Source organism: Scyliorhinus torazame, chromosome 19, assembly GCF_047496885.1.
Source record: "Scyliorhinus torazame isolate Kashiwa2021f chromosome 19, sScyTor2.1, whole genome shotgun sequence".
Lineage (NCBI taxonomy): Eukaryota > Metazoa > Chordata > Chondrichthyes > Carcharhiniformes > Scyliorhinidae > Scyliorhinus > Scyliorhinus torazame.
In genome coordinates, this window is record NC_092725.1 from 146372122 (window position 1) to 146385834 (window position 13713).

The 13713-nt window shown below is 45.9% G+C and overlaps 1 protein-coding gene across 2 annotated transcripts in view; it reads left to right on the forward strand.

Moving 5' to 3' along the window:
* The window catches only part of fbxo7 (F-box protein 7), a 79495-nt gene that overhangs the window by 11233 nt on the left and 54549 nt on the right, over positions 1 to 13713 (forward strand). For both annotated transcript variants that reach the window (XM_072485391.1, XM_072485390.1), the window contains exon 3: positions 8141 to 8627. In XM_072485391.1, the coding sequence (XP_072341492.1) occupies positions 8141 to 8627 (487 nt within the window). The remainder of the gene's footprint in view (positions 1 to 8140; positions 8628 to 13713) is intronic.

Below are 13713 nucleotides of genomic sequence, written 5' to 3' on the forward strand. Positions count from 1 at the left end.
TTGGGTCAGTCTTCACAGTGGAGGACACAAATAACATGGAAAATGCTGGACTCTATCATTAAGGAGGAAATAGCGGGGCATCTGGAGGGAAATTGTCCCATTGGGCAGACGCAGCATAGGTTCACAAAGGGTAGGTCGTGTCTGACTAATTTGGTAGAATTTTTTGAGGACGTTACCAGTGCAGTAGATAATGGGGAGCCAATGGATGTGGTATATCTGGATTTCCAGAAAGCTTTTGACAAGGTGCCACACAAGGTTGCTGCATAAACTAAAGATGCATGATGTGGAGATGCTGGCGTTGGACTGGGGTGAGCACAGTACGAAGTCTTACAACACCAGGTTAAAGTCCAACAGGTTTGTTTCGATGTCACTAGCTTTCGGAGCGCTGCTCCTTCCTCAGGTGAATGAAGAGGTCTGTTCAGCAGTCAAGGGCATTCAGCCTCTGATCTCCGGGTAAGCGTTCTCCAAGGTGGCCTTCAGGACCCGCGACAACGCAGAATCGCCGAGCAGAAACTTATAGCCAAGTTCCGCACACATGAGTGCGGCCTCAACCGGGACCTGGGATTCATGTCGCATTACATTCATCCCCCACCATCTGGCCTGCGAAATCCTACCAACTGTCCTGGCTTGGTACAATTCACACCTCTTTAACCTGGGGTTACCCAATCTCCTGATCTGTAAAGATTTAATCACCTGCTAATTCTCGCATTCCTAGCATTGTTTGGCATCTTTGAATTTGTCTATATATGTGTTTCTGGAACAGACCTCTTCATTCACCTGAGGAAGGAGCAGCGCTCCGAAAGCTAGTGACATCGAAACAAACCTGTTGGACTTTAACCTGGTGTTGTAAGACTTCGTAAAGATGCATGGCATTGAGGGTAAAGTGGTAGCATGGGTAGAGGATTGGTTAACTAACAGAAAGCAGAGAGTGGGGATAAATGGGTGTTTCTCTGGTTGGCAACCTGTAACTAGTGGGGTCCCTCAAGGATCAGTGTTGGGCCTGCAGTTGTTCACAATTTGCATAGACGATTTGGAGTTGGGGGCCAAGTGCAATGTGTCAAAGTTTGCAGACGACACTAAGATGAGTGGTAAAACAAAAAGTGCAGAGGATACCGGAAGTCTGCAGAAGGATTTGGATAGGTTAGGTGAATGGGCTAGGGTCTGGCAGATGGAATTCAATGTTGCCAAGTGTGAGGCTATCCATTTTGGGAGGAATAACAGCAGAATGGATTATTATTTAAACGGTAAGATATTAAAACATGCTGGTGTGCAGAGGGACCTGGGTGTGCTGGTGCAGAGTCGCAAAAAGTTGGTGTGCAGGTGCAACAGGTGATTAAGAAGGCTAATCGAGTTTTGTCTTTCGTTGCTAGAGGGATGGAGTTCAAGACTAGGGAGGTTATGCTGCAATTGTATAAGGTGTTGGTGAGGCCGCATCTGGAGTATTGTGTTCAGTTTTGGTCTCCTTACCTGAGAAAGGACATATTGGCACTGGAGGGAGTGCAGAGGAGATTCACTAGGTTGATCCCAGAGTTGAGGGGGATTAGATTATGACGAGAGGTTGAGTAGACTGGGACTGTACTCATTGAAGTTTAGAAGGATGCGGGGGGATCTTATTGAAACATATAAAATTATGAAGGGAGTAGATAGGATAGATGCGGGCAGGTTGTTTCCGCTGGTCGGGGAAAGCAGAACTAGGGGGCATAGCCTCAAAATAAGGGAGGTAGATTTAGGACGGAGTGTAGGAGGAACTTCTTCACCCAAAGGGTTGTGAATCTCTGGAATTCCTTGCCCAGTGAAGCAGTTGAGGCTCCTTCTTTAAACGTTTTTAAGAAAAAGATAGATTGCTTTCTAAAGAATAAAGGGATTCGGGGATATGGTGTACGGGCCGGAGAGTGGAGCTGAGTCCACAAAGATCAGCCATGATCTCATTGAATGGCAGGGCAGGCTCGAGGGGCCAGATGGCCTACTCCTGTTCCTAGTTCTTATGTAATTGTTGGCAGTTTTCTGTGATGTCTTTGCCAGTTTGCACAATCTGTACTCGCTTTATTGCTTTGCTTAAAAGATTTGTGAGTGAGAGCTCAATTCCTTCGAACTAGCCTGTTTTTCAAACGGTGTGAAGGCTTAATTTCTGTCATTTGTTCTTCTAACTGGTGAACTAAAATGACTCTTGCTTTATTTGTCTTATCTCACTTCCGTGTATCTCACCATTTTCTCTGTTCCACAGGGGCTGCTTCGGGATCCCACCCATCTTTGATCATTGTTTTTTTTGTACCAGAGTATTTTGCTCTTACCCGAATGCCCGACTCGTGGATCCCGGGCGACCCCAGAAAAGTGGCCTCATGCCTCTTTTCTTTTCCATGTTGTGTTAACCATGTCATCTCTATCACCCGTGTATCTGGTGTGACTAGGCGACTGTGCTCAGAGGCTTTACCTATCGTCCACTCCCGTAGGGTGGTGGTCCTGGCTTGGCACTGTGTCACGATAAATTCCGCGACCCGTTATTCACTCAACAGTCTGTGCGTCTCGGATTCCCAACTAACTCTGGCCGTCACGTGAGAGCTCAGTTGCCCCCTTAATTCAGGCTCAGCATGGATCCTCGAGCAGCCAATTAGTACTGAAGAAAATGGTATAGCGGACCAACAAAACAAAACCAAAAAAAAGAAATTTTAAACTGAGTCTTTTACTCACTTGGCCTTGATACTAGATTCGTTGGATGTTACCTCACCGTCCGTTCGCCTCGCCGAGTGACTCTAATTTCTGGCGGTCAAAGGTTTGACTACTCTCCTTTCCACCGGCTCGGGGGGGGGGGGCGCGGGAGAGGGAGTTGGGATGTCAGGGAGGGAGAAGGGGATGTCGGGCGGTGGGGGGGGAAGAAGAGGAGAGATTTGGGGGGGGGGGGGGGGGGGGAGGAGAGGAGAGTACCCAATGGCAGCGCCTCACAGACCGCATGGTTCGGTTCGAGTAGCAGTTGAATGTATTTAAGAGCATGCAGATGGCGGAAAGCGTCATATACAGGAGTTAGAGAGACGTGGTCATGCCCAAGTTGCAGATAGATGGGTGACCGCTAGAAAGGGCAGGCAGTCAGTGCAGGAATCCCCTGTGGCTGTCCCTCTCTCTAACAAGTATACCGTTTGGATATGTTCGCACCACAAGTGCCAGGCAATGACCATCTCCTGCAAGAGAGGATCTAACCATCGCCCCATGACGTTCAATGGCATCACCATCGCTGAATCCCACACAATCAACACCCTGGGTTACCATTGATCAGAAACTGAATTGGACTAGCCACATTAATACTGTGGCTACCAGGGCAGGTCAAAGGCTCGGAATCCTACAGCGAGTAACTCACCTCTTGACCCCCCCTAAGCCTGTCCACCATCTACAAGGCACAAGTCAGGAGTGTAATGGAATACTCTTCACTTGCCTGGATGAGCTCAGCTCCAACACTCAAGAAGCTCAACACCATCCAGGACAAAGCAGCCCCACTCGATTGTTTCCCCCTTCCACAAACATTCAAACCCTCCACCACGTCCACAGTGGCAGCCATGTGTACCATCTACAAGATGCACTGCAGTAACTCACCAAGGTTCCTTCGACAACACCTTCCAAACCCACGACCATTACAATCTAGAAGCGCAAGAGCAGAAAGTATCTGGGAACTCCACCACCTGGAGGTTCCCCTCCAAGTCACTCACTATCCTGATTTGGAAATATATTGGCCATTCCTTCACTGTAGGCCAACAAGCTGAAACTCCCTCCCTAACAGCACAGTGGGTGTACCTACACCTCAAGGACCGCAATGGTTCAAGAAGGCAGCTCACCACCACCTTCTTAAGGGCAACTAGGGATGTGAAATAAATGCTGGTCTAACCAGTGACGCCCACATCCCGTAAGTGAATTAAAAAAAGACACACAACTTCACCCCGGTGACCCATCGAGTGTAACTTGCAGTGCAGCCAATCTCCCTCTGCCGCTGGTGGGCTGGGGACAGGCAGTTAAAATGAATGTTTTGCCTTGGTTTCTGTTTTTATTTCAATGTCGGCCGGTCTTTTTACCCAAGCTCTCCTTCAGACGTGGACAAGTTGAACTCCTCGTTCATTTTGGTGATTGTTTTTCAGAGAGGATGACAGGCGGGGGTGGGGTTAGACCTCAAACGTGTTGCATTATTATTGGGCGGCAAATGTGGAGAAGGTGTGGGGCAGGAGCAAGGAGTTTGGGGGGTGGGGGTGTGGGATTCAGTGTGTAAAGATGGAGGCAGGTTTGTGTATGGGGGCACTGGCAACGGCGCCTGTTGACGGTCTGAAATACTCAATCTTTTCTTGACCGCGCTGAGTTGTAAAAGTTGCATTTATTTGAAATTGCTGTGTGCACACGGGAAACAGATTCTGCTGCCACCCTATTACCCCCTTTTCATACTTGTACTTGGTTTGGCCTGCCCACCAGGCCTTCTGCTCAGTGGCGGGTGCGTCTGGGTTGTATCCTTTCTCCCTCATCTTTGCAAGTAACTTACTTTTATCGGTTACTGTCATCTTTGCGATCGATGTCTCGGATCCCCATCTACCTTGCTCTTGCTGCCTGTTTTATTGGATCCAATCATCTCTGCTGTTTGCTCTCACACACACTCTACTCCTGCGGGGTTCCTTCTCCGTGGCTCTACCCTCTCGCGGTTACTCCTGCGGCTGCTCCTTTCTCACACTAGGCGAGAGCCTTCCAACTCTTTCTCCTGTGGTATTTAGTCCTACGGGTTTTACTTTTAACCAGGCACTTCAACCTCCAGAGCAAGTTCCTTAACAGGTTTTCCTTAACTGAACTACCCGATCCCACACCCCGGTTTCCCCCAACGATTTTTGCTCTACCTCACGTGGTCAGACTCTTCCTCCGTTTCGTTCTTTGGAATCACAACTTGCGGTCGGCCAACGACTAACGAGAAATCGCTCCCTAACTATGGGTGGTAGATAAAAAACTCACCCGATTTTTTGCCACATAGTCGCCGGTAGTCCTTGCCGATGCCCTTGTTCGCAGCGACAAGTGTTGGAGGGAAGGAATACATGAGTCTTTTCTCGACCGGGTGGAGTTGTAAAAGTTGCGTTTATTCGAAATTGCTGTGTGCACACAGGAGACAGAGTTTGCTGCTACCCGTAGCTCGCAAAAGTCAGCTCTGATCATATTCAAGGTTGCATGCATATATGTTTCAAGTTCTTTCAGAGTTACAAGCAGGCATTGACGTCATCGATTTATTCCAAACAATACAAGCTGATCAGTAGGCGTAATTTTCTGGGCCCCTTAATGGGAAAACAATTTACTAATGCAATGGTAATCTATGGGATGAACCTGGAGGAGGATAGGGTGTCCATGTTAGGAGATTAAGGTGAAGTGGAGGAGGACCTGGGGGAGGTGGGGGGCACTGGAAGAGGAACTGTGGTGTGAGGTCCTGTGGAGGGTAAATGCCTCGACTTTGTGTGTGAAGCTGGGGCTGATACAGCTGAAGGTAGTTTATAGGGCGCACCTCACAAAACCAGGACCGAGCCTGCCAGGGGATGGGAATGTCTGTGAGCAGTGTGGGAGGGCCCTGCAAACCATGTTCAGATAGTTTTAGAATCATAGAAAAAATAAGAGGAGGCCATTCGGCCCTTCGAGCCTGCTCCGCCATTCATTATGATCTTGGCTGATCTCCAACTGAGTAGTCTAATCCCACTTTCCCCTAATAGCCTTTGATCCCCTTCGCCCCAAGTGCGATATCTAACTGCTTCTTGGAACCATACAATGTTTTCGCCTCAACTATTTCCTGTGGTAACGAATTCCACTGGCTCACCACTCGCTGGGTGAAGAAATTTCTCCTAACCTCTGTCCTAAATGGTCTACCCGTATTCTTAGACTGTCACCCCTGATTCTGGATACACCCACCCGAAGCTGGAAAGGTTTTGGAGGCCGGTGTTCAGTACTATATCGGGGGTCTTGCATGTGGAGCCCAGTTCCCTAGAAGCCATTTTCTGGGTGTTGGACCGGCTCTTTTTTATGGCAAAAACATTTGTCGACTAAAAATACTTTTTCAAAACAAACGTGCACTCCTGCAGACTGACGAGATGCTGGGTGGGTGAGGTGGAGGCAGCCTGCGCCGCTGTGTCTGCGTCTGGCAGAAATGCCTGTGGCTCCCATTCTTGTTGTGCTGGTATCTGGGGGTTTCTCCACAGATTGCTGAGCCTGTGTTGTTGTCGGCATGAGGAGGCAAGAGGATGATGCTCGTGTCCAGTGAGACGTGGCACTCACTGTCACCATTTCGACTCACTCGGCCGTTTGTGGTGTTCTTGCATCTGGCTCAGGCACTGGCTGGGATGCGGCTGGCACCCAGTCCACACACCTGCTCCAACAGCGCAGGGCAGTCCATTCCACAGGGAATCTCTCTTTTTTTGCATGTCAGCACACAGCTGATGCACATGACTCCCCAAGCGGATGGCTATTCTTTCAATGGAGCAAATGTGCTCAAATCTCTGAGCAATGACTGGGAGCATGTGCTGAATGGACTCCTTCAATGATGTGCCTGTGCCTGGCTCTGCAAAGTCTCAATGCCAAGAGTCCTGCTACTGAGCTAATGATGACATCTAACCAGTCTGTGTTTGGTCTCTGAAATGTGGAGGAGCAGTGAGCGGATCCAGTCTACTGAGTTGGGGAAAAAAGAGTGTATATCTCTGATGGAAGGAGTATTTGGGGCCCTGGACTAGGGTGTAAGAGGAAATGAATGGACAGCTATGGCATTTTTATTAGCGTGAGTAAAAAAAGTTGCTGTGGCAAGGCTATGACTATTGTGGCTGGGAGAAGAGTGAACTCTGTATTTTAGAGGTTCTATCCTTTCAGAAACTGGGAGGGGGAAGACAGAATATGTTTTGAGAATAATGTGCAGGTGTTGTAAGTAACAGGAAATGACTTGGTGAAGCTTGTGACTGCCACATTCTCTTCAGCCACTCTTGTTCCTATATTTAAAAAGGGAGATAGAGCAAATGCAGGGAAGTTAGAAGATAAGTTAGTTTAATGTCAGTGGTAGAAAAATATATAGGACTGGCATTAATAAATCCAACAGGAAATTAATGATAAATGTCTTTACCCAGACAAAAGGCTACAGTGTGGGATGAACTATCACAAGTGGTTTGTGTTGATATATTTAAGGGGAAACTGAATAAGTACATGAAGGAGAAAAGAATAAAAGGTAGACTGATGGTCCGATGTGGCGATAAATCCCCAGCGTGGACCAGTTGTGCCAGCTGGCCTGTTTCTGTGCTGTGCACTTGCTGTAACTCTTGTATTTTTTTTTATCCGTTCATGGGACATGGGAGTTGCAGGCTGGGCCAAGCATTTTTTACCCTGGAGGGGACAGTTCAGAGTAAAACCACATTGCTGTGGGTCTGGAGTCACATGTAGGCCAGACCGGGTAAGGACGGCAGATTTCCTTCCCTAAAGGACATTAGCGAACCAGTTGGGTTTTCATAACAATCGACAATGATTTCATGGCCATCATTCGACTTTGTTTTAATTCCATTCAAATTTCCCGAACTGCAGTGACGGGATTTGAATCTCGGTCCCCAGAGCATTACTCTGGGTCTCTGGTTTACTAGTCCAGTGACAATACCACTACCCCACCACCTGTTGTAAGGTCTGCTATCACATTGGAGTGAGTTGGGAGAAACATAAAAGAATAAAAACATTAACAGTTATTGCTTTAGTTTCTTTTGGACAACTGTTATGGAGCTTGTTTGCATGTTAATGAAATATTAGCAGAATAATGAAGAACTGACACTGCATTACAGGCAACAAGTGAGTCAAACCTTTCTAAATTTGGATAGTTTCCATTAATAAATGTACTTTCCTAAACTATTTTTATGTTGTGTATTCTGTAACTTTTATTAAATATCTCCTTTTTAGTTGTCATACATTGTGAAATGGGTACAGTAGACATAAGGCGATGTGACTAAGGTATGATCTGTAGATGTATTGTGAATTGTACCAGGTCCTGCAATATTATTCTGGCAGGTAAATATATTCTTTAATCTGGCAAAAGAAATTTCAGTTGAATTTTGTGTATCTCTTTATTTATTCAGGTTTACACCTTTGATTTAAATGTTTTAACTGTTATCTGCTTTTTTTCCAGTTCTGAAACAGAATTCAACATCAGTCTAAATGGGAAAGATGTTCTAATCGATGATGGGCAAACCATAAAGTCCATTGGAATAGTCTCTGGGGATTTGATCTGCTTAATACTGCCAGATTCCGTGTCCGCCTCTGGATCGTTGTCAGACTTGAATGTGAACGAACAACCAACATGCTCAAATACTGCTCCGAATCCGGGTCTTCTGAATGGTGGGAATAGACTTGGGTCTGATCACGAGATTGACTCTGGTGCATTCCAACCATCTGAAGCAAATGTCCAAAGTTCTTCATCTGGCGAGTTGTCCATGGTATTTGAAGAAACTCCAGCAAGACATCCCTATGAGCCAATGCTGTGCAGTGAAGCAGTTGATGGAAAGGTGCCACATTCATTAGAAATGTTGTATCATTCTGCTGAGTGCACCAACCCAAAGGATGCCCTGATTATAGTGCTTCACCTCCTTATGCTAGAGGCAGGATACATTCCACAGGTAAACAATTTTGAGTGAAATGAAATTCCGTACATGATCATGTATACAGTGCAACATTACAGCATTGTTGGAGCAGTCGACCCAATTAGAGTGAATTTGCTTCTAATCGACAGAATCATGATTAATCCTCCCATGTCCCTCGTCCACTTTGTTCTGAACATCTTACAGTTGTAACCGTCTTCTCTCTCTCGTTTTCTGGGTTTGTCTTTTCCTAAAGATGTACATTCAAAGATGTGCAGGTTCAGTGGATTGGCCATGCTAAATTGCCTTTACTGTCCAAAAAGGTTAACTGGGATTACTGGGTAGGGTGCTCTTTCCAAGGGCCGATGCAGACTCGATGGGCCGAATGGCCTCCTTCTGCACTGTAAAATCTATGATCTATTTTAAAATGAACCCCTGTCTGAATGGGAAAAGTGAATGATGCTGATGTTGTTTTCAAGCAGTGTATTCAATCCACGGGATGGTGAAAACTGTTTTTTCAATTTCTTTAATTTAAACCAACATAAAAGTTACAGCTTCACAGTAGCCTTGTAAAAGATCCATCAGCACAGGTCAGGCTCAGAGGGTTCTCCCCGTGTCCTAACCAACATTTCTCCTTAAATCAAGGCAGCCAAACACAGATGAATTTGTCATTTATATTTTTGCTATTTTCAAATTAGCTGCCCACTTGTCTGTAAAGCAAGGGTAGCTGCATTTAGTGCTTTAGGATGTTGTGAGGACATGGGAAAGGTGCTCTGTAATGTAAATTTGTTCTTTATATTTCCAGGTAAATGAATGTGCTTCTCTGACAAGCCAATGACTAACAATATCTCACAAACAATACATTAATGCCTGTTTAGATTTTTTTGGTGACATTAGTTGAGGGAAAAATGTTGGCCAGGGCATAAAAATATCTCACTGCTCCTGTTCAGCTTGTGTCACTGAATGTTTAACATCCACATAAACAACTGGGAGACGCAGATGGGGCCACATAGTGACTTACTTGCAGGGCAATAGTTCCAACCTGTAGCCCCTCTTCTACTGAACTGATTATGAATTTAGGTCCCCAAATTTCTTGTCCAATTGAACAGAGGGACCCAGGAGTGTATGCACTCAAATCCTTGAAGGTGGCCATAAAAGTTGAGAAGGCTGCTAATACAACCAAAGACCCGAAGAAGAACAGAGTGCAAAAACAGAGACATTACCTAAAACCTTTGCAAAACGTTGGTTAGGTCCTCCTTCAAACAGTTTTTTAATATCCTGTGGCTGGGAAACCGTTCTCGTTTGATGTTGAAGTTAACAATCCATTCAGCAGCTTCAGCTTGATAGTGGGAATGGCTGTGATTTCACCACTGCACAAGCTCAGTATTTGGGCGAAAGTCTGACTTTATGACCATCGTCACAATTTGAGTTCCTCGTGTTCCACTTGTCGAGTAAGTGACCACTTCTTCCCTTCTCCGTCCTCAAGTGGTTGAGGGTTAAACAGATTTTCTGTTGAAGGTCGAAACCTAGAAAGTCAATATTTGGATCTGTTGCCTGTTTGTGGTTAAGGGCAGCTCAGTGGTACAGTGGTTAGCACTGCTGCCTCACAGCGCTGGGGACTCTGGTTCAATTCCGGCCTTGGGTCACTGTCTGTGGAGTTTGCATGTTCTCCCCGTGTCTGCGTGGGTTTCCTCCGGGTGCTCTGGTTTCCTCCCACAGTCCAAAGATGTGCAGGTTAGGTAGGGTATGGGGATAGGGTGGGGGTGTGGGCCAGTGCAGAGTGGATGGGCTGAATGGATGTTTTTTTTTTTTGATGTCCTGTGTTAATGAGAGAGCTCTGTTGCTGTCAGTTGGTGGTGGTTGAGGAAGATGTTTTCCCTGCAGGACGGTCAATAATAGCTAATGCAGGAAGCCACTCGAGCTGCATTGATCTCCGTGCCACGGAAATAATACTCCTGGCTTCCAGAAGGTGGAGATTCATCATGTTTATGTGGTGGCTTGTGAGTCAGGTTAAACAGCAGAAATTAAAAGAAGATTTGATAGAAAAGTTAGAGGGAACTTAGAAAGGAAATTAGGAGAGCAAAAAGTGGATGTGAAAGGATACTGGCAGGTAAAATAAAGGAAAATCCAAAGTTGTTTCCAATTCTAAGATTGGAAATTAGCAAACGTGACACCACTGTTTAAAAAAGGAGGTAGGCAGAAAGCGGGTAATTATAGGCCAGTGAGCTTAACTTCGGTAGTAGGGAAGACGCTGGAATCCATCATCAAGGAAGAAATAGCGAGGCATCTGGATGGAAATTGTCCCATTGGGCAGACGCAGCATGGGTTCATAAAGGGCAGGTCGTGCCTAACTAATTTAGTGGAATTTTTTGAGGACATTAACAGTGCGGTAGATAACGGGGAGCCAATGGATGTGGTATATCTGTATTTCCAGAAAGCCTTCGACAAGGTGCCACACAAAAGGTTGCTGCATAAGATAAAGATGCATGGCATATACAGTGAATGGTAGAACCCTCAAGAGTATTGAAAGTCAGAGAGATCTAGGTGTACAGGTCACAAAGGAGCAACACAGGTGGAGAAGGTAGTCAAGAAGGCATACGGCTTCTTGCCTTCATTGGCCGGGGCATTGAGTATAAGAATTGGCAAGTCATGTTGCAGCTGTATAGAACCTTAGTTAGGCCTCACTTGGAGTATCGTGTTCAATTCTGGTCGCCACACTACCAGAAGGATGTGGAGGCTTTAGAGAGAGTGCAGAAGAGATTTACCAGAATGTTGCCTGGTATGGAGGGCATTAGCTATGAGGAGCGGTTGAATAAACTCTGTTTGTTCTCACTGGAACAATGGAGGTTGAGGGGCGACCTGATAGAGGTCTACAAAATTATGAAGGGCATAGACAGAGGGGATAGTCAGAGGCTTTTCACCAGGGTAGAGAGGTCAATTACTAGGGGGCATAGGTTTAAGGTGAGAGGGGCAAGGTTTAGAGTAGATGTACGAGGCAAGTTTTTTACACAGAGGGTAGTGGGTGCCTGGAATCCGCAACCGGAGGAGGTGGTGGAAGCAGGGACGATAGTGACATTTAAGGGGCATCTTGACAAATACATGAATAGGATGGGAATAGAGGGATACGGACCCAGGAAGTGTAGAAGATTGTAGTTTAGTCGGGCAGCATGGTCGGCACGGGCTTATCGGGCCGAAGGGCCTGTTCCTGTGCTGTACATTTCTTTGTTCTTTGTATTAAGGGTGAAGTCGTAGCATGGATCGAGGATTGCTTAATTAATAGAAAGCAAAGAGTGGGGATTAATGGGTGTTTCTCTGGTTGGCAATCAGTAGCTAGTGGTGTCCCTCAGGGATCAGTGTTGGGCCCACAATTGTTCACAATTTACATAGATGATTTGGAGTTGGGGACCAAGGGCAATATGTCCAAGTTTGAAGACGACACTAAGATGAGTGGTAAAGCAAAAAGTGCAGAGGATACCGGAAGTCGACAGAGGGATTTGGATAGGCTAAGTGAATGGGCTAGGATCTGGCAGATGGAATACAATGTCGACAAATGTGAGGTTATCCATATTGGTAGGAATAACAGCAAAAGGGATTATTATTTAAATGATAAAATATTAAAACATGCTGCTGTGCAGAGAGACCTGGGTGTGCTAGTGCATGAGTCGCAAAAAGTTGGCTTACAGGTGCAACAGGTGAGTAAGAAGGCAAATGGAATTTTGTCCTTCATTTCTAGAGGGATGAAGTTTAAGACTAGGGAGGTCATGCTGCAATTGTATAAGGTGTCAGTGAGGCCACACCTGAAGTATTCTGTTCAGCTTTGGTCTCCTTACCTGAGAAAGGACGCACTGGCACTGGAGGGTGTGCAGAGGAGATTCACTAGGTTAATCCCAGAGTTGAAGGGGTTGGATTACGAGGCGAGGTTGAGTAGACTGGGACTGTACTCGTTGGAATTTAGAAGGATGAGGGGGGATCTTATAGAAACATATAAAATTATGAAGTGAATAGATAGGATAGATGTGGACAGGTTGTTTCCATTGGCGGGTGAAAGCAGAACTAGGGGGCATAGCCTCAAAATAAGGGGAAGTAGATTTAGGACTGAGTTTAGGAGGAACTTCTTCACCCAAAGGGTTGTGAATCTATGGAATTCCTTGCCCTGTGAAGCAGTAGAGGCTCCTTCATTAAATGTTTTGAAGATAAAGATAGATATCTTTTTTGAAGAATAAAGGGATTAAGGGTTATGGTGTTCGGGCCGGAAAGTGGAGCTGAGTCCACAAAAGATCAGCCATGATTTCATTGAATGGCAGAGCAGGCTCGAGGGGCCAGGTGGCTTACACCTGCTCCGAGTTCTTATGTTATGTTTTACAATTACATTAAGGGCAAAAGGATAACTAGGGAGTCCCCCATTAAGGACCACGGGTAATTTGTGTGTGAAACCGGAGGATGTAAGTAGGGTTCTAAATGAATATTTAGTGTCAGTGCTCACTCGTGCGAGGGACAGTGTAGGTATAGAAATCCGGGAGAAGGACTGTAATAAAATTAAAGAGAATAACATAGAGAGCAGGTTCTGGGTGGTCTGACAGGCTTAATAGTTGACAAATATCCAGGGTCAGATGAAATGTATCCCAGGCTGCTGAGTGAGGGAAGGGAGGAAATAACAGGGCCGGTGGCAATAATTTTCAATTCCTCTCTGGCCACAGGAGAGGTGCTGGAGGATAGTCAACGTGGTTCCATTATTCAAGAACAGAGGAAGGGATGAACCAGGAAACTACAGGCCAGTCAGTCTAACCTCAGTGGTGGGGAAACTATTGGAAGCATTTTGAGAGACAGAATTAATCTGTATTTGGCGAGGCCGGGATTAAGCAGGAACAGTCAGCATGGTTTTGTTAAGGGCAGGTCAAGTCTGACCAACTTGATTGAATTTTGCAAAGAGATGATCAGGTGTGTAGATGAAGCCTACTTGGACTTCAGCAAAGCTTTTGATGAGCTTTGACATGGAAGACTGATAGCGAAGGTAAGAGCCCATGGATCCAAGGAAATTTGGCAAATTGGATCCATATTTGGCTGAGTGGAGGAAGCAGAGGGTGATGGTTGAGGGGTGTTTTTCTGACTGGAAGCCTGTCCAGTG